At 36.4% G+C, this 27765-nt stretch overlaps 1 protein-coding gene across 1 annotated transcript in view; it reads right to left on the bottom strand.

Annotated features, from left to right (window-relative positions):
- The window catches only part of LOC121320167 (regulator of telomere elongation helicase 1-like), a 47494-nt gene extending 22323 nt beyond the window's left edge, over positions 1 to 25171 (bottom strand). Inside the window, exons 1-17 of the mRNA XM_041258424.1 lie at positions 25100 to 25171; positions 24334 to 24444; positions 22161 to 22356; positions 19394 to 19487; positions 18325 to 18406; positions 17343 to 17403; positions 16049 to 16124; positions 13568 to 13652; positions 13084 to 13149; positions 8988 to 9135; positions 8633 to 8671; positions 6913 to 6991; positions 3308 to 3398; positions 2364 to 2465; positions 1213 to 1284; positions 887 to 968; positions 96 to 228 (exon numbers count right to left, since the gene is read on the bottom strand). Of these exons, the coding sequence (XP_041114358.1) occupies positions 96 to 228; positions 887 to 968; positions 1213 to 1284; positions 2364 to 2465; positions 3308 to 3398; positions 6913 to 6991; positions 8633 to 8671; positions 8988 to 9135; positions 13084 to 13149; positions 13568 to 13652; positions 16049 to 16124; positions 17343 to 17403; positions 18325 to 18406; positions 19394 to 19487; positions 22161 to 22356; positions 24334 to 24435 (1508 nt within the window). The 5' untranslated portion in view covers positions 24436 to 24444; positions 25100 to 25171. The remainder of the gene's footprint in view (positions 1 to 95; positions 229 to 886; positions 969 to 1212; positions 1285 to 2363; positions 2466 to 3307; positions 3399 to 6912; positions 6992 to 8632; positions 8672 to 8987; positions 9136 to 13083; positions 13150 to 13567; positions 13653 to 16048; positions 16125 to 17342; positions 17404 to 18324; positions 18407 to 19393; positions 19488 to 22160; positions 22357 to 24333; positions 24445 to 25099) is intronic.
- Positions 25172 to 27765: the final 2594 nt, after the last annotated feature.

Below are 27765 nucleotides of genomic sequence, written 5' to 3'. Positions count from 1 at the left end.
CATCAAAAAAATAAAATTATTTCCTTCCTCGTTTTTAAATTCTCGTTTGCTCTTGAATAAAAAAAAAAAAAACGACACCTAACAACATGACTAACATCTGCATTTCGGATGTGAAAGAGGAGAGTGGGGAGAGGGTTCCGCTTGTCAGGATGATGGATCGTACTCCTCGGCGTACCAGCTCATTCATGCTAAATCCAGGAGAGAAGCACCAGTAACTCAATATTTTCCCTACAAAAAAAAAAAAAGAAAGAAAGAAAAGTCAACTAAACATCTCCTACACAGCAAAAAAGTTTCCAGGAACCGATGTATTTTAACCTTTATGAAGTTAATAGTATTGGTGTTTATTCAAAACCCCAAAGGACTTAAAGGTTACATGAACTGCCACCTGCACTATTTTTCTATAAACATACTCATGATTGATTTGACACAAACCACTACACAGGATGCATGCTCTATGATTTCCATGTATGATACCACCATAAACATATGTAATACAGGCTAGATCAGCAGTGTCTGCTTAGTTGTAAGAGCCAGTGCCATCTAGTGTACTGGTACTGTATATTGACAGCAATACAAAAAGAAACGTAATTCACTAGATCAGTGATACACAACTCTGTCCAGTCCAGGTTTTTACTCCAAGCATGTTTTAATGTAGTTAACTGAAGCTGCTAAGAGGCAATTAACTGATTTAGGACCTGGTTGCAATTAAAACCAGGACTGGAATGAATATCGTGGGCCAGAGTAGAGTACCACTGCAGTAGATGGTGCTTCCTCTAAAACCTGAACAGACACATTAAATGTCACATGCTGTACAGGAGAGAAAAAATATGAACTGCTCAGAATGTAATCATCATAAAAAGGCATGAGGACAGAAAAAAAGCCATACCTTTCTTTTTTGTAGCAGATGCCGACCATATATCAGTATTCTGTTTCCTTTTCTGATTGCTATTATCTGGTTGGATATGTACCTATTAAACCAGATTTTTAACACACAAGACATAAACAAACAAACAAACAATAAACAAATTTAATATATATATAGATATATATATATATATATATATATATATATATATATATATATATATATATATATATATATATATATATATATATATATATATATATCACACACTTTTTTATAACCACATGCTAGATATTATTTGTTCAAAAAAAAAAAAAAAAAAAAAAAAAAGCACAAAATTGTTTAACCTTATAATGCTGTCCAATGTTCTGCTCCAGTGCAACAATACTGCCATCTGTTGGGTAACTGCTGAACACAATCTAACAAAAAGGAGAATACCGTAACTGAAGAGCTTTTGTAAAGAGTGTTAGGAGTAAAGGGCCACTAACATGACAGAGTGTGTTTGTCTTTCAACAAGGAGTTGAGAAACACTGGAAGAACTACAGTAATACTCACAACCACCTAGATTTTTTCCTTTAATTGTTTGCAATCATTCTTGCTGATTCTTGCTGCAGTTACTCAAATACTGTATTTATTTATTGTTTGGTAATTCTGTGTTCGGCAGCTCTGACTGCGTGTTCAGGAGCTGTTCTTCAATACAAGTTTCACATATCTAAATGTAGACTAGATCAGGCTAGTGTCTTTCTATTAGTGCCAGGACCACCTACTGCACAGTAATCCAAACTGCCATCTCTGGATCGTACATCTTTAAAGACACTTTGTCTAGGAATGTAGGCTGAATGTAGGGCAGTTAACTATAACTGAAAAGAACACCATTTAAAAAAAAAGTCATATTTGAGTAGTTACAGTAATAAACATTCATTGTCTCTGTAACACATCATTAAATACATAACACATAAATACAAGCAATCAATAAATAAACTGTTAGATATTTACATACAGTACAACTTACTGCACAGGCCAGCAAAATACAATTAGGGTTCTGTGTTATAAAATTTGAAATGCGTGGGAAATTGCTACAGGGTTTGTTTACTTCAGCACAGCAGCATGTCACTGAAAGCCACGCTGAAAATTAGATTGTAACAGTATACCTGCCACCTTATAATACATTAGCAAGGGGCTTACTGGAATATAGCATAACATTTCCACAGCATAGAACAGAGACTGTCAGCAAAACTCAAGCAAGAAGAACGAGTTTCTAGGGCCAGGGCAATATTGCCTGGAATGACTTTGCACACAAAAATATGATCACACAGAACATCCAAATACATGTTTTTTTTTTTTTTTTTTTTTTTTTTTTTTTTTTTTTTAAATTGTATTAAATTTTTTTATTGTATTTCCTTTTAATTCAACTTCTTCATAGCCATTAAAGGTTACAGCAGGTTCAATATCAGCGCTTAAGTCTCACTTGTCTCCACACTGCACTAGCTTTCCTTACCTCAATAACATCTGAGAGCTTTTGTAATCCCAATGTGTTTATAAAAATGCCATTATCTACAAAAAAAAAACAAAAAAAACAAAAAACAAAACAAAAAGCAGACTTAAAAGTAATCAAGAAGCCAAGCAGCAAGGCTTCTCAATAGGTATTGATCCTTTTTCTTCTGCGTCATTACGAGGTGACCTGCACTGGTCTGGTTCATTTCTCTCTCCCCCGACAGTTAACTATCCATGCAGTGCCTTAGAAACTGCCAGCAGACATGAAACTCTGCAGTGACAGTGCTTGCAATCTGGTGTCACATGTTTGTTCTTTGATGGGAAGCATTCATGTGATGTAACAAATACATCACTGCAAGCAACATGCACGGTGCTAATCAGTGGAATGATGCTCCCAGGAGTGGTTAATGGATTACTTGTAGATGACACAAAAGGGCAGCAAATAAATTAACCCTTGATTCATCTTTCTCTGCACCTTTGTATATCAACATTAGATTCAATATAAAACAAGCACACATTGTTAGACTGAAAGTTTTCTTTTTCAGGAAACTGTTACAGTACTCTATCACTTTTGCAAAGACATCAAATCCTTCCCTTTACCTCTTGAAGGGAGAAATGAAAAGCAAACAGTATAAGACTACTGAATTAACAGATTCTGCAGGCAGAAATCTGCAGGCAGAAATCTACCTAGATTTGTTGGTTATAGTTAGTTCTGCATGTGTTAGATAATGCCACATAACATTACAAACATATAACTATATTAAAAAATAAATAACACAATTGCTCAAATGGTAGAGTAACTTTTGCTATGCTAAGTCTATTATCATATATTACAACACACAATACCTCTTATATTTATTATAAGCATGACTTTAACTAGCCATAATAAAAGATGATGAAAGCACGTGTTGTTAAAATACAGTAGACTAGTAACTACTTACTTCCTGCCAGATACCCAATTATCGTCTCCACAGCTTCCAAAACACCAGATTTTGTTTCAAATGTCAGATGCGCCTTTTTGAAAAGCTCAAATATAAAGCTATATATAAAAAAGAAACCCTTGGTTAATGCTCATTTTTATATTACAGATGAAAATCAGACATGTGTGATCTCAGGAGGAGTACCTAGTGGGCTTGAGTCACTTCAAAAGCAGTCTCATATGAAAAATTCACCAGATTGTAATAAAACACAGCACATTGCTTTTAGAGCTACAGTGCCTATAGACAGTCTATACCCCCTTGAACCTTTTCTCACATTTTGTTGTGCCAGTGCCTCAAAAATTCATGCATTTAAATGAGGATTGTTTTCCACTTATCTACACACCATACTCCACACTGTTAAGGGAAAAAAATGTATTGAGAAAGACTATATATTAAAGATACAAAATTGAAAGATCATATTTGGATAAGTCTCCACCCCTCAGTTAATACTTGGTGGAAGCACCTTTGGCAGCAATTACAGCTGTGAGTCTGTTGGGATAGGTCTCTACCAACTTTGAACACCTAGATTTGGCGATATTTGACCATTCTTCTTTACAAAACTGTTCAAGCTCTTTCAAGTTGATTGGGAAGCGTTGATAGACAACAATAAGTAATACCACAAATTTTTTATTGGATTTAGGTTGGGACTCTGACTGGGCCATTCAAGGACATTTACTTATGTGTTCCTTAGCCACTCCAGTGTAGCTTTGGCTGTGTGCTTTAGGTCGTTGTCATGCTGAAAGGTGAACTTCTGTCCCAGTTTCAGATTTGTTGAAGAAGGCAGCAGGTTTAAGGACTTTTCTGTACTTTGCTCCATTCATTTTCCCTTCTGTCCTGACAAGTGCCCCGGTCCCTGCCGGTGAGATACATCCCCATAACATGATGCTGCCATCACCATGCTTCACAGTAGGGATGGTGTTCTTTAGGTGATGCGCTGTGTTGGGTTTGCGCCAACATAACGCTTTGCATTTAGGTCAAAAAGTTACATTTTAGTTTAGTCAGACCACAAAACTTTTTGCCACATAGCTACAGAATCTCCTGAGTGTTTTTTTTTTTTTTGCATACTTCAAACCGGATTCAAGGTGGGCTTTCTTGAGTAAAATGCAGGCCAGATTTGTGAAGTGCTTGGGATATTGTTGTCACATGCACAATTTGACCAGTCTTGGCCATAAAAGTCTATAGCTCTTGCAAAGTTTCCACTGGCCTCTTGGTAGCTACTCTGATCAGTCTCCTTCTTGCTCGGTCATCCAGTTTGGAGGGACGGCCTGATCTAGGCAGGGTCTTGATGGTGCCATACACCTTCCATATCTTTATAATCATCTTGACCGTGCTCCTCAAGGCCAGTTTGAAGGGCACACTTCCAAATCTCAATAATCGTCTTGACCGTGCTCCAAGGGATATTCAAGGCCTTTGATATTTTTTTATACCCATCCCCTGATCTGTGCCTTTCAACAACTTTTTCCCCCAGAGTTCTTTTGAAAGCTCCTTGGTGCTCATGGTTTTGTCTTTGCTTTGAAATGCACTATCCAGCAGAGGGAACCTACAGGAACTGCTCATTTTATCCTGAAATCATGTGAATCACCACAATAACACCGGTGGAAGCCACTTAACTTGGTGTGTGATTTTGAAGGCGAATGGTTACACCTGAGATAATTTAGGATTGCTATTACAAGCGTGTGAACACTTACACAACTAATCTACTTCAGTTTTTATTTTTAGTTAATTTTCTACAAATTTCTAGAGCATTTTTTTCACTTGGAACTTGTGGGGTAGGATTAGATAAAAGAAAAAAAAATGCATTTTAATTCCAGGCTATAAGGCAACAAAAGGTGAAGATTTTGAAAGGGGGTATAGACTTTCTATAGCTACTGTATATAATAAAGTCACATAGAATATTTGCTATTAGAAAATACTTCCAGAATTTATGTGCCTCGCCATGTAACAGCAGCTAAAATCCATAGTCTTCACTGTCTTAACTTTCCAGCAGCAGCAAAGTAATAAGTAAACTGAGAGCAATAACATTTTCCAGGAGCCTGTCTGGAAATAGCGATGCTAGAAACTTTGAAAACATATTTTTGAAATGTATTCAGAGGCTAAAATGACCATGTATAAAATAATGCAATGCAATGGAAAATGATGCATAAATAAATCAAAAATAAATCTGTAAGAAATACAATAAAAATTGTTTGGACTGGGATTTGATAGGTAATATGATACTTGCATATACTGTGTGTGTGTGTGTGTGTGTGTGTGTGTATATATATATATATATATATATATATATATATATATATATATATATATATATATATATATATATATAATTAGCCAATTTGTCGGAATGATCATTTGAATCTTGAAAGAATTCTGGAACATGAAAAACCCATGTTCATCATTTTTGTTTTAAATTCAGCTCCACTCTCATTAACCACAGTCAGAGTTCTGTAATTCCTAACAATCCTTGTTCGTTATATAAAGGGTTACAACGTGTCACGCAATCAGGGAGATATTAACTGCTGTGTCAGTTTGACAGTGCACTGCAGTGGCTGGCACAATATCTGCAGAAGCACGGGCTGACCTTCTGATACTTTTAAAATGGCACAGGTAAAGCTACACAAACAAGCTAAATAACTCCCTGTTATAGCCAAAACTCACAGACAATCATAGAAGCAGCCTTTTCAGAAATTACAATTGAAAAAAAGGAGGGTGGTATTTTTTATGCAAACAACATCAAACCTAATTTACAGCGACAAATCTATGCCTAAACGACTAGTCATTCGCTCAGTCTCACGCTCTCTTAATTTCAATGTATGTCTGATGATGAGCAACGGATTTGTAAAAATATTTAAAAATACAATATTTTGTGAAGGAAAAACTTAAACCTTTAACAGCTCAGTCTCAGTATCATATAGATCAGTATGCAGAAGATAGAATGACCATTAGCCTGATACTCATCAATAGGCAAGGTGACCCCACAGCTTATTTTTGGCAGCACTGTGTATAGTTATTCGAGTACTTTGCCAGTTTGTAATAAATTACACCTAGTTCTTACCCAAACTATTTTTGATGTGCAATACTTCTTTTTTTTAATCATTTTTTTCTAAGAATTTTATGGTGCGTAAAACTACGTTTTCTGGAGGGAAAATACATTATTCCTGGTAAAATACACTAATTATTCAACAAATGTAAGAAACAAAGTTCTCCCATCAATAACCTTTAAATATTTCCCGCAGGAATTCTGTGAGGAGTTTAAACTATTGCAGTATTGTTGCAGTTTAATGAGTTCCCCAATGTTCTGCACCAGCTCTTTACAGACTCTAATTACTACCAACTTCAGCCTATGCAGCCCTGCCTCGAGTACTCGTGGTATGTGTCTGTTTGAGATTGAACAGCTACCTCAAAGTTCCTATGCTTCATACAAACTGTAGCAACGCCAGTACAGAACAGGGGCTTGCATATTTATATCTATAGACTTATGTAAACCTCAAATCAGAGAGATCAGCAATTTAGAAATGACTTCAAGTGTTCAAAACTTTTTGTTTAATAGAATACTATGAATTTCTTGCCACTCACCTTCCTGGTTTAGTTACTCCTTTGCCATTTGCAGGTAGATCAATTGAGTCAATGGCAGCTTCAAGATCCAGAAGAATCACTTTGATGGGAATAAAACAAAGATTCAAAAAAAGGTTGTTTTTGTATTTCATTTTTAAGGAATTTACACCTCATTCAGGCAATGGTCATGTTGACAACATTAAAGGGTTAAACAACATTAAATCAATTTAAAAATAAATAAATAAATAAATACATTAAAAATCCTTTAAAAAAGGTTTCCAAAATGTTGTTTTGTACTGATTTATAAATCAGTGATCTTGCCTGCACTAAATTCTGCTGATATAGTGGACTCTGCGGATTCTCAGTCTTGCCCTGCACAAACGGAACACAACTTGCAGTGCTGAACAGAACACATCTTTGTTTGCTGTGCTCTACTCCGAGTCAGTCAAGCATGCAAAACAGAAATCCCTGTCATTGACTAATTTCCTTGTATAAAATGTCGGGGGTGTGATGCCCTGTCAAAGGCCTGTGGCCGCAACCCTTTTGCTTTGACCTGAAAATGTTTTTTGTACTCTTCTTCAGAATTTTCTAGCGCAATACATTCTTGTAAAACTGGAAGGCATGATTGCTAGCATTTGGCGTTTCTACTTTTTTTGATATATTGTGCATTTAGCGTCTCAAAAAAAATGTTACATACAATTTTACAGAGTGCTCTAAACAGCAGTCTCACTGATAGGTCGTAAGGAGCAAACATAATTACGTTTCCAATGGATTTTTTAAGCCTCTTGTTTTACTTTGTGGTATCTGTCCAAAGTCCGCTATCTATATATATATATATATATATATATATATATATATATATATGTGTGTATATATATACATTGTTTTTCATTTGCTCTGGGAAAACAATTCAAAACATTCAACATGATGCATGCAAATCCAAAAAAAGTCTATCTTTCATGCTTGCGTATATCTATTTTAGGTACGATGTAATTTGGAATACCACAATTATATCAACCCAAGGTCAGCCCACTAGGTTGTCTGATGTCTAAATGATGCCAAAATAAAATACAGAAAACAAACAAATTCTACTATATAGAAACATGTTTTGGCAGATAATTTATTGACGTATATCCATTAGATAACTTTAAGGGCTGCTAATTCCAAAACACCAGGTTTTGAATGTTTGCCAGTCATCACTAACATGTAATGCAGCTAATCCTGAGTTTCTTAAAATCTCAGGGGCTGGCACAATATTGCAATCCAGACAAAACATAGAAGCCACAGATAGCAAGGGCTTTATGGTATTCATGAACAAAAAACATCTTTGTGCTGTTTTGGCTAATGTAAGATTAGATTCTGCACCAACAACACTCATTTCATGGGATGCATCAATGGGACTTGACTTTCCAGTATTTTAATATGCACAATCCAAAAATGACTTAGCCTATTCTATTGTGGTATACCAAAAAGAAAAAAAAAAAAGAATCTCTAATACTATAACAACTAGATGTTGTTATAACAATTACAGCCCTTGAACATCTCAAACTCCCTGGTAAGCTCATTACCATCCTTATCCAGCAAAGATATTCCATACTGGCAAAAATATCACATAGGCTCGGCATTCAATTTTGCAGATTTTTCAAAATAATATTCATTTAAACCTGTTACCCGATATGGCAGATACAAGTTAGCAAGATATATTTTCGTTATATAAATTAAATAAAGTCTCACAACTTACTTTTGATTTTAGCTATATCAACGACATCCATTTTCAGTCCTGCAAAAATTGTAGATATTGTAAGTTAGATAAACAGTAAGTGTAGATACCGGTCAGCAGAGCCCTCAAGGAATGTCTTTAACTGATTTGAAGTTACTTACAAACACAACTAAGGCTTGAACTAAACCAAAGACTACAGCACTGCCGTAGTGGTGGTATTATTAGGATTTAACCCAGACCACAGTGATGGTGATAAAGGGGTTGGGCTGAATCTACTAAACACAGTTCGAGTTTTTCGAGTTCTGTTTTAAAGCCTGTAAACCAACAGATTATTCGGTGCTTCACATTTCATACTGCCAAGCTGGCAAGGGCAAACCTGAGACAGCCGCTTCCATGTGAAACTCTTCATCACTCGGCCCAACCCTCTTGGCCCGCTCTGAAAGCACTTGGTTCACAGCTTCGATCGCAGTTGCGATGTCATAAGGCGTCAGGTCGAACGAGGCAGAGTCCTCGCACATCTTCTCCTAAAAATCAAAAGAATTGTTGAAAATAAAAGGACAAATCTTTCAAACTGCCTCCATTATACTGCTCAAAACATTTCCTTGGTATTGATTATACACAGTAGTACAGACACATTGGTGTGATGTGAATATAACATAGATTTAAAAGGCATTCGTCTTTACTGTGTCTGCATCACTGCCCATGCAGTTTTGTTTTTCCCTTTATATTTGCAATCTCGCAGCTGACATGCTGGATTTTGTTCAGTATGACAGATGACATTGCAGCACAGCCTGCCCTAGGCTTGCAGCTGCAGGAAGCAAACCTTGGCAGAAATTCAGATCTGCCTCCCCAAGTGCCAATTATCTTGAAATAAAAGCAAGAGTACCACAGCATCAATGGTGGAACAGAAAAAAAAGGAACTGCATTTTCTTAACAACTGTAACAGCAAACAAAAGAAGAAAAATGTTGCTGCAGGAACGGTAAAGCAGTTTTTACTATTAGAAATCATGTTCCAACTGTGTAGAAAATAAAATGACACAATCCATGCCTTTACTTACACCCGTTATTAAATCTACCACATAATGTTGCTGAATGCAAAATGCTTCTCTTATATAAAAGTGCACAAATTAAGAGCAATAGTCAGAATTTGTCTTCCAATGCGATACACCCCATTTCAAAATAAGACAGGATGTTAGTAAAAATCAACCACGCCGAGCACATCACTTAACTCTCTCTGGAGAAATGATCCCATGTGTGGCTCAAGCTGCATGAATGACGTACTCATCTTTCACAACCCCATACTGTAAAACAAGGAGATCTTTATGTGTGCTTGTAATGAGATTGATTTTAGTTACTAGTTAACCTATACTCTGTAACCACGTGTATATAGGATATTCAACTTACAGCACCTACAATGAATGCACACACAACTTCCAGATATCCATTTATTTAGGTGTAATATGTAACAGTGTCTTCATAAACAGATGCAGGCAGCAAGCAATTTCTAAATCAACAAAAACGTGCATCTCCTGCACGAATTTTCTTTGTTTTCTTTTATTGTTTTAAATTATTCTTTTCTAAGATGAATCTTGTTATGGGATGAGGACTTGCCTCCATGTTAACCGAGACATGGCTGTCAAGACTGCACTGCATTTCAGAAGGGAGAGTTACTACAAGACAGAATGCTTGTCAGAGCTGTCTGGAATAACATTGGTTATACAGACCCTGCACAAAGCACAGGTTCATTGCAAACGGCAGCCAATGCTTCCTGCAATTTGACAATACAATCCTCTGGTACATTGTACCACTTTGTTTTCTATTGAAGATTTCTTACTTTTGAGAGCCACTGTATATGTGTATATTTATATATATTTATATATATATATATATATACACACACACACACACATACATACACAGCTCTGGAAAAAATTAAGAGACCACTGCAAAATATCAGTTTCTCTGGTTTTACTATTTATAGGTATGTGTTTGGGTAAAATGAACATTTTTGTTTTATTCTATAAACTACTGACAACATTTCTCCCAAATTCCAAATAAAAATATTGTCATTTAGAGCATTTATTTGCAGAAAATGACAACTGGTCAAAATAACAAAAAAGATGCAGTGTTGTCAGACCTCGAATAATGCAAAGAAAATAAGTTCATATTCATTTTTAAACAACACAATACTAATGTTTTAACTTAGGAAGAGTTCAGATATCAATATTTGGTGGAATAACCCTGATTTTCAAGCACAGCTTTCATGCGTCTTGGCATGCTCTCCACCAGTCTTTCACATTGATGTTGGGTGACTTTATGCCACTCCTGGCACAAAAATTCAAGCAGCTTGGCTTTGTTTGATGGTCTGTGACCATCCATCTTCCTCTTGATCACATTCCAGAGGTTTTCAATGGGGTTCAGGTCTGGAGATTGGGCTGGCCATGACAGGGTCTTGATCTGGTGGTCCTCCATCCACACCTTGATTGACCTGGCTGTGTGGCATGGAGCATTGTCCTGCTGGAAAAACCAATCCTCAGAGTTGGGGAACATTGTCAGAGCAGAAGGAAGCAAGTTTTCTTCCAGGACAACCTTGTACTTGGCTTGATTCATGCGTCCTTCACAAAGACAAATCTGCCCGATTCCAGCCTTGCTGAAGCACCCCCAGATGAGTCAAATTTTCAGCTTTGCCCAACACCTGGTCGTCTAATGGTTAGACAGAGACCTTGAGAGGCCTACGAGCCACAGTGTCTCGCACCCACTGTGAAATGTGGTGGAGGATCGGTGATGATCTGTGGGTGCTTCAGCAAGGCTGGAATCGGGCAGCTTTGGCATGAATCAAGCCAAGTACAAGGTTGTCCTGGAAGAAAACTTGCTTCCTTCTGCTCTGACAATGTTCCCCAACTCTGAGGATTGGTTTTTCCAGCAGGACAATGCTCCATGCCACACAGCCAGGTCAATCAAGGTGTGGATGGAGGACCACCAGATCAAGACCCTGTCATGGCCAGCCCAATCTCCAGACCTGAACCCCATTGAAAACCTCTGGAATGTGATCAAGAGGAAGATGGATGGTCACAAGCCATCAAACAAAGCCGAGCTGCTTGAATTTTTGCGCCAGGAGTGGCATAAAGTCACCCAACATCAATGTGAAAGACTGGTGGAGAGCACGCCAAGACGTATGTATATCTGTACTAGAAAATCAGGGTTATTCCACCAAATATTGATTTCTGAACTCTTCCTAAGTTAAAACATTAGTATTGTGTTTTGTACATTAGTATTGTAACTTTTTTGTTATTTTGACCAGTTGTCATTTTCTGCAAATAAATGCTCTAAATGACAATATTTTTATCTGGAATTTGGGAGAAATGTTGTCAGTAGTTCATAGAATAAAACAAAAATGTTCATTTTACCCAAACACATACCTATAAATTGTAAAGCCAGAGAAACTGATAATTTTGCAGTGATCTCAATTTTTTCCAGAGCTCTGTGTGTGTGTGTGTGTGTGTGTGTGTGTGTGTATATATATATATATATATATATATATATATATATATATATATATATATACACACACACAGCTCTCAGGAGTATTCACCCCCCCTTGGACTTTTCAACATTTTATTGTGTTACAACATGGAATCAAAATGGATTTAATTAACAAGAGTTGAAAATTGCTGTTCACCAAAAGTCCCCATCCAACTTGATGGCGCTTGAGCAATTTTGCAAAGAAGAATGGGCAAAAACTGCAGTATCCAGATGTGCAAAGCTGGTAGAGACTTATCCAAATAGACTCATGGCTGTAATTGCTGCCAAAGGTGCCTCTACCAAATACTGACTCAAGGGGGTGAATACTTATGCAATCAATTATTTTCTGTTTTATATTTGTAATTAATTTAGAACAATTTGTAGATTTTATTTTTCACTTTGACATTATGGACTTTTTTGTGTTGATCAGTGGCAAAAACTCCTAATGAAACCCATTCTGAATCCATGTTGTAACACAATAAAATGTGGAAAAGTCCAAGGGGGGTGAATACTTTTGAGAGGCACTGTGTGTGTGTGTGTGTGCGTGTGCAAGTGCGTGTATGTGTGTGTGTATATATATATATATATACACTATATATATAGCTACTGTACTATTGTTTTCATTCTCTACATTGTCATTCTAATTCTCATACTCAATAAATCGATGCAAGACATATCAATAGTGCTTTCACCACATCCAGAGGTTTGGGAATGCCCAGAGGAAAGCAGTTCCATTTTAAATAGCAGCAATAGTATGGGATACTACTCACCTGCTGTAACAGTTTTCATTGCAGTCAACATATAAAACATGTGACTATTATCTTAGTAATAACTGAACCACTGAATTTCCTATTGTAACACATTTCTTTCAGTTACATAAATTAAAACATACTTTTATTTAAATTACAAACAAAATCACCACCAAAAAACTTTTTGTCGAAACTGCTTACCACATTGTGGGCTTCATCAAAAATGATGACAGCTCCATTTAGCTCTATGTTGTGCACTCTTCGACTCTGGAATAACAACACATTATTTGTTTTATTAAAACAAATCCACATAGAGAAAGATACAGCTGTCCATCAGGAATTAAATCTGAACTTTGATACCCCAACCAAATAACAACACTGGAAATGGAAACATTAGAAGGATTAACAGCTCTGTTAGAGCAAGATAATTACATCCCCCTTTACTAGGATGTCTGCTTCATTAGGGGCAGCAAAATTATAAGCAAAACAAAACAGCAAAAGCTACCTTTTAAAAACGAAAGCCATTTAAAAATCTATAGGCATAAGTGATTGTTATCACTGGGGAATTGTTGCAATGTTTTGGATGAAGCCCCATATAACTAGGTAGAAATACATAGCTCACAGACATACAATGCAATAAAGAGAGGATATATTCATAAAATAGATCATAAAATATATAAATTACCTTTAGATCTAGCAGATAGTTATAGGGCATGAAGATAATGTCTGCTTGCTGCTTCATTGACCGAGACAAATAGTATGGGCAAACTCTGGAAAATTGCAAAGATTTTTAGATTTTTTTTTTTTTTTCACTGCAATTTTTTTTTTTTTTTTTTTTTTTAAAGAAATATTTTAATATAGCCAAAAACAAAACAAAATTAAAAAAATTAAATTAAAAAAATGTGTCCGTTATGAATTCATCTGCCAGGCTTTTGTCAAAAAGTTTACAAAAACATGAGCAGAGAATGGTGCTGCATTGTGCTAGCCCATGTGAATTTCATACTGAAATTACTGTACCTGCCACATAGAATAATTGTCCTAAAGCATAAAGTGCTGCATATTGTCAATGCAAAACTACAAACTTCATCATACATGTATTAGTTACATTCTAATGAATATTCATCATAACACACAATCATCAAAAATAATACATCCAGATTGCTGTATGTAATGTTTAGTATTTTAGATACCCAATAATTGGGCACTGCATTTTTCACAACTTGTTTTTTTTAACCTGCAATTCAATCCTAAACCTCAAGATGTCTGTGTAACCACTCCAGCTTAACTGATCAGAAGAATAATTAAGTAATCAACCCATAAAATTCTGACTAATTAGAAAACATCCCTTAATTACAAGGGACAATTATTGCCATTCTAGAAACTGATGGGTTTAAAAGAAGAAAACACTTACAATCGAGACTTGTTTTAAAACAAATAGATGCACCAACTAACTCAAAAAGCATTTCTTTGCACAACCACACGCAGAAATAGCCACCTGGTGTGCTGCACACTGATGGGCATAACTTATTTTGAAAGCTGTAACGTTGGAATTCAAACTTATAGTAAAGTTGCATAATTAATAAATACAGCTGAGCACTGGCATAAGAGTTACACTTAAACAGAACTGGAGGGATACCAACTATATGCAAACGGTAGTGCCCAACTTAGCAAGAAAGGCTAAAATATATTTCTCAACTGTTACCAATTCTGTGGATGGTGAAAGAAGTGTTTCTTCATATGGACACATTTTCACAGAGCAACGTCAATCCACGAAAGAAGACCGGGTTAACAAAACTGACGATGCTTAAGTTTAATAGCAAAATATACTGCACAACTGAGAATTATTTATTTATTTATTTATTTTAATGTTTTTTTTCATGCAAACATACGTAACACTTATGGGCTTTTTTTTTTTTTTTTTTTTTTTTACATTATATTTAAAGAACAAAACAAAACCACTAAAACAAAGCAAAGAAAAAAAGAAATAAACAAACACTGCTTATGTATGTTACAGAATCTATCAAATGCCTAGATTCCAATAAATGGTTATAATATTTGTACTGTTCTGGGATCGTTGCCATAAACAGGAAATCTATATAATATACATCTTCTATTCTGTTGACGAAATATATATTTGTGCCCGATGACATCCAGATATCAAGAGAATGTAACTTTTTTTTTCTTCAAAATGATTTGCATAAAAGTGCACTGGTAAGTTAAAACCTATAAATAACGTATTTACACAAATTTCAAGTTCTCTGAAATAATATTGAAAAAATCCTGTTATACGTATTCAGAGATGTAAGGGTTAAACGAAGGTCAGTAGCCATTTACAGTGTTCTGACATAATGAATGATTGTTGAATAATTGCTCAACAATAGCAACATCTTGGAGCTATAGGACTGAATTACAGGGGGATTCTACGGTACATTGAAAAAAGCACTTCACTTGCCCATTTTGAAATTCTGTTCCCATTAAAGCTCATTACTATGGATGACTTATCAGAAGCCACTGTGAGACATATCTTGTTGTCTCAACTATATCAGCTTCATACCATGGACAGCCTGCCTGCTGCATCCAATTTACCGTTCGACGGGAATACTTGCTCGCTTGCAAAGTGTCATCTTAAAACAAGACTTACGGGTTGCATTGTAAAAAAATTATTATTTTTTTTTTTCCCTCAGAACACACACAGAAACAAAATGTGAGCTTAATGCTACTAAAGATGCCATTATACGTTTGGTCCTGTTTTGTTTATTTTGCACAATGACTAAAAGGTAATAGAAGACAGACTCTTATGATCTCCTAGCTCCTCCTGCAATCACAAAGTAAAAACATACCACTCACTCACTATCAGTGCCACTGCACAGTGTTATTTCTCTTTTCAAAGTACAGTAAATATCTTTTTTTTTGTGGTCATTACGCACATTTCTCACTCATAGCAAATAGGCTGCTGCAGGTGATTTTATTTAAGCTGCACATCTTCAGCAGGTTTTCCTTTTTCAAAATTCAAGGGCTTTTGATTGCTTGTGGCATCTTACATTAATATTCTGTGTGTTTTTCTTCAAAGATCAAATATACAGCCTTAAAGCTTTCCTTCATACTTTTCCCTATACCATAACTTCAAAAAAATTAAGCTCACCTTGAAAATAATAAGAAAATGTACCTGTGCTTGTTGCCATTTTTCACTAAATCTTCCACGTCCAAAATTGTGTTCACAAGGTCTTTCTCTGTGCTTTTTTCTGGAAAAAAATAAAGAGTAAATACACAAAGTGTGCCAGCTTAGCCCCTATACTGTACTGCTGCTTTAAGTCTGAGATGTCTTCAGGGTGTACGTGTATCCACTAGCATTACCATTTGAAATGCTTGGCAAGACATGTTTTGGGGTGCTACAGTATACTGTCAACAGTACATTAACAGATGTAACACCAAATTGTATAATTCAGACATTAGGGGAAACTGAAACACTTAACAGAATTACACAGAAACCAAATATATTCTGAAATCAGCCAAATGTCTGATTCACCACCCCCCCCCCCCCCCCCCCCGATCTGTGTATTGAATTACATGAACACAGGTTTATACATTCACCAGGCCTGAAGAAAAATACTTTAGATAAGAGACACTCATCATGATGGGTACACAATCTTACAAAGATTGGAAAACGAAACACTGTACTCCCACTGGACAGCAGTTTCAGCCAGTTTATGATAACTGCTTGATTCAGCACAAAACACTACTTTGGTAGCTATAAAACAGTGTCTTTATTGTTCAGCGGGCATTTTTTTCAACATCCATCTATTTCTGTTGTGTTTTTCGATGTGTTTTTCATTTCATGCGTGCTTGCTTTCTAGATGGGAAGGTGGTGTTATACCTAATGTTTCCACCTCTGCATCATCATGTTCTCTTTGCTAGGCAAGATCTTTTCCATAGAAACAGTGCATCCAAATACACCCAGTCCTCATCCTTTTCAAAATATTCTCGGCCTCTCTCTCGCTTTAGCTCTCTGCTTGCCCAAAGCCAAACCATGCAATATTTATAAGGGAATGAGTGTGTCCATTTAATCTGCAGCAATCGAAGCACATAAATTGCTTTTAAAAACACTGGGGAGCATTACCACAGCTGCAGAAAGACTCCTGTGATATCTGCCCTAGTCCCTTCTTTTTTAAAGACAGCTAGCTGCAGTTTGACAGGAAGTAAACGATAACACCTAGAGTATACAGGCAACCTTTAAAAGTGACCAAATACAGTGAAACCTGTATTAAAGTCTACATGTACTGCATAGTATGACTATCTGTCCAGCATATCTACCTGAAGAATCCATGTGTTGGTATTTCCCATTCTGGTATATAAATACCACTTTTAGATCCCTTGAACAATCTTTGTAAACTAGACACACTTTAACCTCATCGTTGTTGCATTGCTCATGTTAGCTCTTTTCAGCAACACTTTCACTGTACCGTCAATATTGTTATAGTATTGGCAGGAGTGAGACGCCAACTTCGCTCTGCACAAGTGGATCTGGAAAAATAAAGGAAATGCATTTACATGTTTTACTTTTAAACTGCATCTTTATCTAGTCAATTGGTTATTGACACCCACATTAAAGAAGTATTTACAGCAATCGCATTCTGTTGGCATACCTATAGTACCCAGACAGAATCACTTAACATCATTATGATTGAGACAACATTCGCTACCAATAGGAACCATCAGTACTAGCACTGTACTATACTATACTTGAGAAGCCAATCACGGACTTAGTGTTGGTTTTAGGAGCAGTCAGCAGGTTCTCACTCACACAAGGTAATTGCAGTAAACACTACTGGGGTGGGTTTGATACTTGAACAACTGAAAGCGTTTTGCCTGCCATTGAACTGCTTATAAACTACAAGACGAAAGAACTTGAAATAGTGTGTACTTTTCCCGACGGCTTCAGTGCAAATGATTGGACTGCTTCTTAAAATGAGCGATGGACAATATTAAAAAAAATATTTTCTTAACAAGCAACATTAACACTGCCCGCCCCTTTCTGTCTTGTGCTGAAGATGTTTTCGTTCTTTATTGCTTAGTGGTACCTGATCACTTCATGTCTTATTGATAAAACTCTTGAGGTGGATTTCAAAGCATTGGTAGCACTCTTTTAACTAATTTAAATATTTTACTTATCATGTAATCAAAGAAACTACAAAATGATACTGTCTTCCAGAAGATATAAAAGTAGTACAGTATTTCATGTTAGATTTTAATATGTCACATTTTTCAATTTTTGTTAGTATATTGTTAAGTACAAATTGAAACTACAAAGCGGTATATAATTCAATGTTAATGTAACATTATTCAGCAGTTTTCATTTTCAAATGAAGCTAAATTAGTTCATTCTACCAGATGATGCAAAACGTTTGGCCATAGTAGTATGTATCTATTTTGTAGCTTTGTTACCTTCATGTGGTTACTCGTCTGTTTCTTCACCTCAGGGTTGATACAAAGCTGCTCTCTTGATCCCAGCACACACATCTTAGGCCTGTTGCAGAACAACAAGGAAACACAGATACAAAATACTGCAGTAGCAGATTTGAGAACTAACTTTCATTACAGTAAGACTGTTAATTTAGGGGTTATATTTGTGAGCGTTTGTTTGACTACTTCTCCCATCTTATGCATTCAGTCATTTACCCAGAATAGCTCTTACAACCTATGGCATGATTCTAAAAAAATAAAAACCAGGTGCCCTCAGAGTTGGTCAAAGGCACAGGACGTCTTGGAACCAACCAGACGAGGGTTAGTTTTCATCAAGGAAAGTTAGTAAATTCAAAATGAAATGCAATGTTCTGGCCAGAGGTGGTGCTTTTGTGCATGATTTACAAGCAATGAACCGGGTGTAAACATCTAATTTCATTGTACCTTCTTTTCCAAAGGCTAGAATAACCATTTTGTCCCTTGAGTGATATGCATTTCCATGCATATATTCAAATACATCGTTCAAAACATCTTTTTTTTTTTAAGTCAGCAATTATGTTTGTATTTTCGTCCCTCCCCAGTTTGGTTATGCACACTCGTGGTGTCTTACTGAACTGCAGAATCTCAGGACAGAATGTACCAATTTTAATATTGTATTATGGTTTGTTGTGAAGGCTGACATTGCTTTGAGGCGAATACCCTGGAAATGCTGTATCAACTCTGACAGAGACACTGACACAGTCGACTCGCAAGGGATTAAAGAGACACAGAACGATTGAGTCTGAGATTTAACAGAAGGTCCTGTAAAAAAAAAAAAAAAAAAAAAAAAACAGGAGAACAGAGAGAAATTATCTGTGATAAAAAGAAATGCACAATTCGCACAGGACTAAATTTCACTGAACCCACATGTGGTGATTTTTAGTCCCATGCGAACCGGGCTTATGTCAGTTATTTGCCTCTATAGCAGGCTAAGCCCTAGCCTCTTATCAGTCAATGGGCACTGATATCAATTTCAGCTGAGACACCACCTTTACCTCAAGAAATACTTTACCTGTAAGAGGTGTTCTTTAACTCATTAATGACATGAGAAAGTTGTGAATGTGTCCTGGAGGCATATATTATCTTCGGGATATCTGTGTAATACGCTAAATAAAAAGAAAGCATAATTGGTTTAATGAATTATAATGCTAAGTAATGCTGTAAATTATACCAGACATCATAATATAGTAACCAGAAATGACTGAAATCTGCAACATTTAAAAATAAATAAAATAAATTAATTAAAACATTAGATAGGAATTTATTTTTAATTAGGCATCATCATCCAACCAATGCATTAACATTCTAACAGCAGCTGTGTTCTTCATAACAGCCAGGATGCTGGAGAAAGCTCTAGTTGCCACTTTGACACTGGTACATGTTCACAGAAGTTGATGGTGGTCATTTGAAAGTTCCTATTAGAGGACAGGTATGTATGCAATGATACCAGCAGAGCACACACAATTATGGATCACATAATTACAACATTAAAATATTTTTTTAGGGTGTACAATAAGGTTCAAGAATTCTTGAAAAAACAAAAAGTTTCCTGCTGCAGTGTAACTTTTATTTTGTTTTTTTTTTTTAGAACACATGAAGGTTGTACTTCCAAAAAGGTTTATCTATACATATATATATATCATATATATATATCTATATTATATACGATATATTAATATATATAATATATATAGATTATAATATATATTATATATATATATATATTAAGAGATTTCCTTCTATAAAAGTTATAAAATGTTATCAGTACATAAAAAAAAAAAAAATCACAATCATATTCAGTGTAAACTTTTAAATTATAGTGTGGAAAGTGCAGCTTTAAACCTTCTGGTTTATAGGTTTGAACACCACAGGTTTAGCTTCCATCTCCCCACACCTTCCCACAGAGGCTGGCCATTTTACACACACTCCGCTAATCTACAGCTCCAGACACTGCACTGTGACAGATGACTTCTTGTAAAAATGTCTCCATGGTAATTGACTGTAAATACTTCGATTCACCCTTGGTCCTTAGAAACCATTGTTCACGTACAAATAAAATGAGGTACTGGAAATGTCAGGGGTTACATAAAAGCAGGATTTGAGGTAGTGAGGCAGACAAAGAGACAAAAATGAAGGCCTTTTTTGATCTCCTTTGAAACAATGGAAGCAGCAGCAAGGCTAGACATGTAATAAGCACCAATACAATTCATCATGCCTACACTGGTATAGTTTTCAAGAACCTGCAGTATTAGTACAACATGTTCTCCCTGAGCATTTTAATAAGCATACATTCATATAAATATTAATCACACTGTTTTGAAATCCAATAAAGGAAAACTAAAAATGAGACGGACTACGTGGCAGAGATACTGTAGTAATGCATTAGCTCAGTGCCACCCACCTTATCACTGGAAATGAGAGAGGGCATCTGTGTTGACTTGAGGGAACTAGTTTTATTACTGGCTTATGTTGCTTTCGGTTAAAAGATTTTTTACCCTTTATTTTATCTGCCATTAAAAGTTTTAAAATCAAAATGTCTGAGGAATGCCATTAGTCTGATGATGTTGATGCCTTATCGAATTCAGCAAACATTTCACTTTCATGGAATAACCTTACTGTATTTTTCCCACAACGGCCCTTTATGCATTGAGGATAATGTCTTAGCCACTAGGTGCAGGCTATATCTTAATAAGTTATTTGCATTTCCCAGCATCAATAAAAAAAAAAAAAAAATACTTGAACCGAGCCATTTAAATAAAATTGCCTCCAGGCATTTTAAATAATGATTCTTTCAGGCCACCATAACTGTATGCCAGTGATGCATTTGAAAGCTCCTATCCCTTATTAAATCACTGGGCAAGTGATTGACAGTTACACCCATGTGAATATAATTAGCCAAAGCACTCCCCCACCACAGCCAGTTTGAAAAACCCCACCCATCTATCTCCGGGCTCTCCCCCTGCATGGAGCAGAGACAGGAACAGTGCCAGAGCCTGCTGCACAGTGCAGAATGGACTGCAGAGGCCTGTAGCGCCCACACGCCTTTACAGCAAACAGAAACACACTATCGCTATGTCAAATGGGTCAGCAGAAATTAAAATGCAGCAGAAACTATGATACTGCATTTAAAATAAACATGTCAATCAATACATGATAAAAACAAACAAAACAATAGGTTTTGGTAATAGCTTGACAGTATTATTAATGCTTAATTCCAACTCACAAAATAACTACTCTTGCTGAATTGACCTGTGTTTGAAATTGTAATAGAAGACTTCACTGTATTGCTAAAAATCTATTTATGCCTGATGAGATGCTTATCAATTTTCACTCCCTCCCTCACAGATTATGACTCAGTTTAATATACTGAACCCGTTGCTTAAGAGGGTTGGTTTAGAAATAATGTGTAAATATAAATACAGTACAGCACAGAAAGATTTGCATAGCATGAGTTTACTGCAGTACTATTTCAATTAAAATCTCAAAAAGCCTACTTGAAGCATACGGACTATGACACAATTCCTGAAATGCACTGACTCAACTCAGATCACAAACCATGGGTCGAAAGCAGGAGTAACAGCAGTTACTTTATGGATATTCAGAGGTTTGTAAGTGTTCCCATAAAGTCCTTATGAAGGAAGGATGCTTTAATAATTAATAATTAAAAACTGAAAAATAAGAAAGAAAAAAATAATTTTAGTACTGCGTGCTTTTTATTCGAAAAGCTACAGCAGTACAATATGGACAACGGACCCTTCCTCAAAGGGTGACTAAGATACCTGATGTTTCTCCGTCTGTGGCAGAGTTGCCCCATGATGACATCGGTCTGTCAGGAAAGAGCTCCGCCCCGCCCATTTCGGATATCTTCCTTGCAGAAATGGTGTCTTTAAAATGATCTCTCCAGGCCAGCGTGGAACACAGCAGACACAGGGTCTTCCCCGTGCCTGTGGGGCTCTCAAGCACCCCATTTACTTTCTACAGAGATAAAGACACAGGGCAAAGGGCAATCTATGTTCTTCTCTAATGCGGTCCTCCTGCTGTTTTTATTGAAAACAAGAATTAATACCAATACCCAGATGCACATACATGGATAGAGGTGGTAAAGAAAAAGCACTGCCTGGGCAAATACCGTAAGCTTCTAGTAACAGCCCTGACTTACAGTGCCATACTGGAATTATGCAGTACTGTACTGCAGGCCTGGGCCTTTATTCTTCTCAGTCCCAAATACAAGGTAATGCATGACATACACACTTAACATACCTTTTGACTGCCACGCAAATAGAACATGTCTGTTCCTGCTTTTCCACAGTAAAAATATTTCTTTTCCATCATTCTATTAAAAGCATTTTACAAACACACAGTGGATTATTTATCTAAGACAGGGCTGTCAAACTCAGCTCCTGGAGGGCCGTAGTGTCTTCTAGCATTCGTTCCACCCGAGCTCTCTGTTGCATAACTGGTCTAATTATTTGATTAACTGGACAAAATTCAACACCTCTCTCCAGGCCTCAAAGTGTTTCATAGGCAGTGTACCTCGAGTCAAGTACATTTTTTAAATCATCCACTATAAAAAACCTTGAAAACATATTAAATATGTCCAGTTGAACAAATAACTACATCAATTAAGTTGAGAGTGTAAGTTGGAAAGAAAACCAGAAAGCCCCTCGAGGACTGGAGTTTGACACCCCTGTTCTAAAAGGAACACTCTGGAACAGTCCGCTCGTCACTCACTGACACTAGGAGAGAAGTGAAAAGCCACGACCGTTCGTCAAAGGCACTGAAAAGGTTAAACGAATGTGTTAAATGACAAGTGCCTGGGAGGAGTGTTCATAACAGATGTCTCACTGACCACAATGCAGCTCAACGAATATCACGATTAACCCTGAACTGCTTCAGTGTTTATTTGATTGTTAAAATGGATGCTCTGTCGAGTACTGTGCTTTGAGAGTTAACATTGCTTTCTTGTTGTTGTATGTTTCATTTGAGGGTTAAGAGTAAACATCACCATTTCAGTGATACAAGTGAGGAATCCAAAGATGTCATTTCATTGTCATTTTACGGAATTTCTGTGTGAGCATTTAATAACTTTAGTGGGTTTGACTATCTTTGACAACCTAACCTGCAAGCTACTCCATAAAATATGTTGTATGACTGTCAGTAGAGGTTTTATGAATGCAAACTGCAGTAAACAGTTTATATCTCACTAAATTCAAAATATACACATGTCTGAGAATGTCTTCTCGTTTGAAACACACAATCACTGATTCAGAGCTGAACTCGGACAGCGAACTCCACTTTCCCCATTGCTGTTTCTACTACACAAAAATGCTAACAGCTGTGTTTGAGTCTAGTCTTTTTAGCTGACCGATCAACAGATATTCATGAAACGTGCACTTGACAACATTTTACAGATCACTGCCTCCTGCCTCTCTTCAATATGTGTGTGAATTGTGTTGACCAGTACAGTATATACTGGTCAGTGTTTATAAATGCACAAGGCCAGTTTCTGTTGCAGTGGTGAAAAAAAGCCTATGAATGTGATTTAATGATATGCCTGCCTAATATGGCAAGCATGTGTTGCCTTGCCTTGATAATATCAGACAGCAGGAGAATGCAACATTTTCGCCACCACATTCGAGATCCTTCAAATTGTGGCAGCAGCTCAAACCACCTATAATCACTCTGTATAGAACACCCCAAGGTAGGGGTGTCCAATCACGGTCCTGGAGGCCCATTCCTCTTCAGCATGAACAGGTATAATAAGATAATGAACCACTTCAGGCTCTGGATGGTCGATAAACTGTTTCAACTAAACAATTTAGCATAAGGTTGGAACAAAGACCAGGAGTGGAAAACCTCTTCAGGACCGTGATTGGCCACCCCTGCTTTAAATGGTACAGTCATTTTAAAAATGCACACACTAATACCATCATAAAACATCTCTGAACTTACATTCTGTAGACACGTAATCACTTTGGACATATAATCTTCTTGGCATTGATATGGAGTAAATGGAAAGTCCACGGTGATGCCATTGAGCTCGATGGTCGGCATATCCTTTTCCTTAAAGATAAAATGGATACAAATATAGTTCACATTTATGTGATTTAGCCCATTTTCTAGGCAACTCGCTGCAAATGACATTGTCAAGCTATTTTAACTAATTAACATGGCAATAATTGCTCAAAAAAGGCACATACATGTTTTTTTGTAGCAGTACACAAAAACGTTGCCCAGCACTAGATGGTTACAATATGCAGCGTAGTGACGTTTCTACTTCTCGTGCAGCTGCGTTGATCTACATTTCACGTCATTTATCATAAAGTATTAAACTGTAAAGCGCTGTAACACTAGTGACATCATATTAAGGGTCATGAAGTCATGTTGTTGCACACTGCACGCAAAACTCACATCATCTGAAATAATTACAAATTAAATATGCTAAAGCCTGCTGTGGATAAATAACTTATTACATCGGTAAACAGATTTCATATACGCAAAATACAGTGCCAATACTGTCTCCTGGGATAAGTCAGGTATTGCACTGCAAAAAATATTGTAACATTCCAGGCCAGCACCACGTGTATGGATTCCTAAATGCTTTTGCGTTTAAAATATGTGTCTTTAACAATAAAATAACGACTTTCAATCGTGTTTTGCTACAACAAGAACGTAGGAAATTATTTACAATAACCCCCCCTACCCGAACTGCTTTTACCTTCTGTACTGCTGTTTATGTTTCTATATCCCGCTCACATTTGCAGTTCGCGCTGACTCACAGGCAATTTTCTTCGCGCAGGCGCCCTGAGTACAGGCGTAGGACACATCGATGCCTTTTTTTACAGGGTTGCAGGGGCGCTGTGGAAGCGGTTGTTGCTAGGGGAAGAGATGTTGTAGAGCAGATAAAGTCTGCCTTATGAAAGCAAAATGTTAAACCTTTTCAGTTGACTAATGCATTGATCAATTAACATTATTCTATATATTATATATACAAGCTCTGTATGATCCACAGTAAATGCATGCAAATTGCATAGTACATGTGCATAACTGATAATTCCATTGACAGGAAATATGCTTCACAACAATTGCAGTAAACAGGAATGTTCAGTATGTATGCAATTAAGATTAACGCACTATCCTATACAAGAAACATATACCCTGCTGCTGGAGTTATTGTGTATGTGTGGCAACTATATATTATGTATTATTTATTTTAGTTTACTGAATCGATTCTCTATGTGCAATCTTTATTCTACATTAATTTCATTCACAAATTATCCCATATATTATCCCATATTTCAATGAAATATCTATCGTTCATTATATCTATAGCAAGCTGCTGTAGCGTCTGAAATATAGCTGGACACTCCCTATTAGAAATTGCAGCTGTAGCCAGTCCTGCTCTATACTGGGCTCAGCTGGCATTTTGCTAGTATTTAATTTTGCTGGTTAAGCTCGTCCAAAAAATAAATAAATGACTGAACATTTTAAAGTCAATTTGGTTGTTTTATATGCAACTAAATGAATCTGTTTGGTATTCAGCATCTGTTCCAATTCCCAATTCTGGCTGATCACTAGCTCAGTAGACGTGCTTGTTTCAGAGGGCTGGTTATATCCGTTTTAATTTCTCTACTCTAATAAGACAGACGTGGGAAAATTCCCTGTTGCATATATATGTCAACAGCACATGAGCAAGTGCATTGGGCACTCAGCTGTGGGATACAATTTCAATTATCACTCTATTCATCAGGTTTTAGCAGGAGTGCACTCTGCTAATGGATCAAATGGCATTGTCACAGTGTCTGAATGTAAAACAGGAATGATAGTGTTTTTTTGTTTTTTTTTAACAGATGTGTTGTAATCTAACTAATTTTGCGCAAATGTGATACATTTATGTAAATGTATGCATATATGGATGAGAAAAGTCGATGAGAAAAGTTTATTACTGTACATCGTGCAGCCTATTGGTAATAACACCCTTCCAAATTACCAACTAAAAAGGTAACAGAATCAGATGCAGTTTTTTGTTACATGCAAAGAAATGTGTTATTCATTAAAGGATATGTTGAAAAGAACTGTGAGGATCTTTTAAAGTAATAGTTTGCTGTTTGTTGTTAGTCTTTCAACAGATGGGGAAAATTGCACACAGGATTAGAGGCTTTGATAAATGTGATAGTGATCCTGGCCTGGTGTTCTCCTGGTTATCACAGACCTCTTCACATCTCACGTAACCTTCAGCAAGGTTGCCAGCTTGTCAGAATATCCTTTAAGTATTAGATTTATTTTCTGTAGATGCCAAATGTGGGACATAACAGTCACAACCCTGAGTTCTTGATGTTTTATTTGGGGTTGAAGGGCCAGAAGCTCCTGAAAGGAATTGTGTTTTAGCACAAGTTAATGGATAGTGACATCTGAATGCCTACAGATGTATGCAAACAAAGTTCTAGGCTGCAACAACTAGCAGATATGGTGATTATAGTTGACTACTAGTCAGTAGATATCTGACAATTGAAGATGATTAAATGCAGGTAAGTATTGAAAGAAAGAAAACTATTTGTGTTCTAAGTATACAACCATTTTCAGGTAATACCTATATGTTTTAACATGGGCTTTGAAGTCAACAACCTTCACAAATATGTTAAAACGTATTTTTAAACCAAATAGGCAGTCAAAAAGGGGTTTACATGTAATTCATTGTATGGTATAAGAAAATGAGAGGGTAGTGATGTAGACATTTCGAATGGGGAGTGAACACTGCTTCACATTCCAAAGGGCATACACAGGTGGATGTTATTCACAAAACCATATCTTCTTTTGCAACCACTAGCAGCCTCAGCAAGCCTGTGAAGCTGCTTCGAGTCTATAGTTCATAAGACACTAAAAGTCACTACCCATTTTCTTATCATTCGTACATGAGAACTGCAGGCCTAATGGAGTGGGACTGTCCATCAGCTAAAGATTAATCCAGTTATCAAGAAAAATGCAATGAACACACAACCTGTAGGTGAAGCTGCTCTTCACAAAGACACCAAACTGGAATATTCTACATCCATTCTGAAAAGGCCTGGGGACATCCAAAATGAATAAGAAGTAAAACCTAATGAAAATTCTCATTAACTGTCTAGACTGATCCTGAAAAAGTCTGGATGAGAGTTTATAGATATAGTATTTACTAAAGAAAAAACAAAGCCAAACTGAAGCACAAATACAGCCACAGTTTTAAATATATAACATTTTACCTGTACATTGGATTTCAATAGCCATGTTGCATTTCTGACTGCTGCAAATAAAAGGCTATTTTTTCTAAGTTTTAAATCAATGTACTTGAGACAACATTGACTTGTCGTTAAGGTAATATAAGGTTTGTTGAGAACTGAAGATTCA

Source organism: Polyodon spathula, chromosome 8 (assembly GCF_017654505.1).
Source record: "Polyodon spathula isolate WHYD16114869_AA chromosome 8, ASM1765450v1, whole genome shotgun sequence".
NCBI lineage: Eukaryota > Metazoa > Chordata > Actinopteri > Acipenseriformes > Polyodontidae > Polyodon > Polyodon spathula.
The sequence above is the reverse complement of the archived record's forward strand: the minus strand, read 5'-3'. Positions and strand labels throughout refer to the sequence as shown.